This window comes from Pongo pygmaeus, chromosome 7 (assembly GCF_028885625.2).
Source record: "Pongo pygmaeus isolate AG05252 chromosome 7, NHGRI_mPonPyg2-v2.0_pri, whole genome shotgun sequence".
Classification (NCBI taxonomy): domain Eukaryota; kingdom Metazoa; phylum Chordata; class Mammalia; order Primates; family Hominidae; genus Pongo; species Pongo pygmaeus.
The window spans coordinates 85,446,797-85,450,678 of NC_072380.2; the positions used below are offsets into that span (position 1 = coordinate 85,446,797).

The following is a 3,882-nucleotide window of genomic DNA, read 5'->3' on the forward strand; positions in this document are numbered from 1 at the left end:
TTTCAATTTGAGAGCAGGTACTGTTTTATTAACCAACCAGCTTAGAAAAATAATCATGGTAGACACCTGGAAGGAAAAAAGAAAACCATTAGAAAACACTTTAGGCAGCTACCAATTAACATAAACTAGACAGTTATAAAGTAACGATTGAGTTTACTTTTTTAAGATCACCCAATTTCCAGCTTTAAAGACTCCCCAAAACAGGCTTTTCCTTTCCTCCAGAAAGATCCTCAAAAGCAGTAAACAAACCAACTGTAATCATTAAGATAGTTGATCCCCACTCCCCACAAAAGCACTGATTAAAATTCAAACCCCATCAATATTTAATGGGAAAAGTATTCAAGATTACCACCACTTATACTCTAACATTAACTCAACCTTTCTCAGGATGAGGTCTCTCACCTTAGTTCATTCTTCTAATAAGCCTGTTGATCTGGTCCTCCCTGTTGCCAGCATCTCCACCTTCTACAAAATGGGTCGTCTTTTTCTTCATTCCACCTCGTGGAGAAGACAATTTGAAGGGCCACAGGAAGTTATTTGCCTCTTTGAAGCGTTTTCCAACAGTATAGATCTCATGAATCAGATCCTCCATGCAGATGATGCCGTATTTACCTAAATATTTTAAGGTTATTTAAGATTATTAAAGTTGCAAAAAGTTTTCAAATAATTATTCAAAATTTTTTTGAATAGGCTGTGAGATAAAAACATAACCAGGAATAAACAAGGTAAACGCATGGCTTTACAAAGATAAGGTTCAAGCTAATGAAACCATGTCTTATGTTTTCTTTTAAGCTGAATCGAGAATCATAGGGAATATATGAAGATTCTCAATAGTGAGAAACGTGAAGCCACAAGAGGGTAAGAAATTATCGCATGATCTAATACCAAATTTTCCCCCCAAACAGAACCTACCAAGAGATCGAGCAATCAAAGCATTATCTGTCAAAGCAATTCGCTTCTTATTGATTTTGCCATAACCACGCTTGTAGATTAGTTCATTTACTGACTTCAGATTGGGGTACCTGAAGTGAAAAAGCAAACATAAATAAGGTGACGACTGTTAAAACACCTAAAATTCATGTTGCTACATAACCAATTTATCAAATAGAAATCACAGGAGAAAAGAGACTTACCCCCATGCAATATATGGCTCTACAATCCTCAGCATGTTAATCGAAGCCTTGTTGAGCTTCACAAAGGTTCCATTGAAGATTTGACGAAGGCGAAGAAGCTGCAACACCTTTCGAACCTTTGGGCTCACGCCATTGATACTGTGGTGAAAAGGGACCAGAAACACATTTGCCTTTCATCGAAATTTTTATTAATACTAACCATTATTGTTTTGAATATCGAATCCTACCTAAACAGATAGGAATCCTCTCATGTTACACACTGAACTTCTGTATTCTATTAAGAGAAGGGATAGGAGCTTGGGGAACATGGCTTGCAACTAAACCATTAGTGATCAGCACCCTCCTTGTTCTAGCTTCCCCTAAAATATTGTTACTCCAGTGTTTCAGAATCAGGGCTCCCAGAAGTAATGTGAAGTTTTTTTTTGTTTTTTTACCAGTGCTAACTCTCCTTTTCAAACCCGAATGCAGTAGAACTGAACTTACCCTCTGATTCTGATGACAAACGCCAATTTGGGTTCTGCAGGTACATAGAAGTTGCCAGCTTTTCTTGCCATCCTCGCCATTCGAATTTCAGTTCTGTACATCTGCCTATATTCCTTGTGATAGTGCTTTGCTTTTTCATAGATAAGCTTCCTCCTTGCCTTTCGCAGCTGAAAACCAATCATCAGTTATTCATGATTTTTAGCTCTCAATCACAATTAGCAATGCCAATTATTAAAAAGAAAACGAAAACACGTTTCCTTGAAATCTTTTCTTGCCACAGTATGCAATTATATACCCCACAACCTTCAGATTGCAACATTAGGGAGCTAAGCAATTACTCGGTACAGTTAGGAAGTAAATCTTGCCAAGAACATTCACCTCATCCTCAATCCCAACAAGGCGTTTCCTTATGTGCTAGTGCCTCAAAAAGTTTACTTACCATCTTTTGGGCAAACTTCTTTCTCAGGCGCTTGATCTTCAGCTCTGCGAAATTCCTTCGCTTTTTCTTAAGGGTTTCTGGCACAGCAGGAACCTTCTTCTTTTCTCTAACGTTAATAAACAAAAATGTTATCAATTGCTCAAAAAGCTCACAGCGCTGTATTACTCCCGTACTGAGCAATGTTGTTTACCAGAAATGCTGTCACTGACTTTAGTCACTAGTAACTTTACTTGCTCTGGCATGTTACAGCGTACCATGCACATTTTAGCTCCATGTCAATAACCTTTAACACCATGTTGCCTAAAACGCAATCACAAATATGACAATAGCAATACGCTTTTCCCTATTTCAATCAAGAGGCCCGGCCTCCGACGACTAATTAAAAAAAAGCAAAAAACACACCAATAGTCGAATAACAAAATGTACTAGCTGAAAGACTACTGCAAGGCACTGACCCCGAGACTTTAAGCACAAAAGCTAAAAAGTAAAAATAAAAAAAAAAAACAAGCCACCACCACTCTGGTTCAATCAGGATCCACATGTTGAAAGCAAAAGCCTGGCGGCAGGGAGGCCTGTGCCAAGCACCAGCCAAGGACGAACCCAATTCAGAGGTTCTGCGCCTCCCCCCGAAAGACCCTCTACCGAGGACTGGGCCGTCAGCCAACCGACGGGTTCCACACACATTCCAACCCGACATCTCGTTCACGGGATCTCCAAAACCTCCGACCTAAGACCGCCCGCATCCCAACCCTAGCCTCGGGTCCCCACTGGTGTCACAAAGCGTCACAATCAAGCAGGGAGGTAGGCAAAGGTGCAAGCTACGGCCAGAGAGAGAAAAAGTGACATAAAAAGTATCTGGCTCTGGAGATGGAGAGGGATTCTCAAGTGGACGAGAAACAACTTACTCTACACCCTCCATGGTTCCAGCCGGAAAAAGAGGAAGTTAGCGCATGCGTACTGTCCACTTAAAGACTTCGCGCGAGAAGCCCCATGACTCATAGGTGTCTTAGAATAAGCCGGAAAAGAATCCAGAACTAAAAAGCCGCCTTGCAGACGCAAAATTAAGAACTCCCTGATTTAGCCTCTTTCAACAAACTTTCGGGTAAAACTTGTTTGAAGAAAATATATGCATTTGATTAGACTTTTTAATCAATTCAAGAGCAAAGAGTGCTGACACCTTGGCAACTCCGGGTCCTAATCCCCAGGCTGCGCTGACAGGATTAGGCTCCGGTTCCTCCCCATAATGTTCCCAGGACGAGCCTCATGGGGACGAACTACAAATCCCAGCATGCACCACTCCTCGCCCGTCCGGCGGGAGGGCAGCGGCTGACCAGGACCGCAGGCAAGCACCGCGGCGACGGTTCCAGCCAGGAAAATGAGAGCCTCTTGGGCCACATTCCAAACGGCTAGCTGCAATTCGAAGTCACTTTTGGCCGCCCTCCCGGCTCCCTGCCGCGGTAGTCGCAGACTACACCCCTTTCGCCGCGCCGCGAGGTCCTTGTCGTCGCTCCAGCCCATAGGGCTGTCTTCCGCAGCGCCTGATCGCAGGCGGGGCGGTCCGGAGTGCCCTGGTTTACGAAAAGTGGCTAGCCAGGGACCAGTGGGGACCGGACGGCCGGAGGAGGATGGCCGGGGCTCTGCTGACTGCCGAGATCGGCAGGCGGAGGCCAGGACACCCCACGGGAGGGGGCGTGAGCTGCGAAGGGAGGTGCGAGGAGGGCTGAGGTTGCGGCCACCGCCGTGTGAGAGGGGCTACCCCGCTCGGCTCCGCGGACGGCTGGCGGGCTGGGGGCTGGGCCGGGGGCGGGGTGCGCCCGGGGGCGGGGA

General features: G+C 45.1%; 1 protein-coding gene across 1 annotated transcript; it reads right to left on the minus strand.

Annotated features, from left to right (window-relative positions):
* RPL7 (ribosomal protein L7) lies at window positions 1-3,050 on the minus strand. Its single transcript, XM_054498171.2, has 7 exons — window positions 2,961-3,050; window positions 2,056-2,161; window positions 1,617-1,783; window positions 1,134-1,271; window positions 913-1,022; window positions 403-612; window positions 1-66 (listed from the first exon to the last, which is right to left on the minus strand). The coding sequence occupies exons 1-6, from the start codon at window positions 2,972-2,974 to the stop codon at window positions 404-406; spliced, it is 744 nt and encodes a 247-aa protein (XP_054354146.1). The 5' UTR covers window positions 2,975-3,050; the 3' UTR covers window positions 1-66; window position 403.
* Window positions 3,051-3,882: the final 832 nt, after the last annotated feature.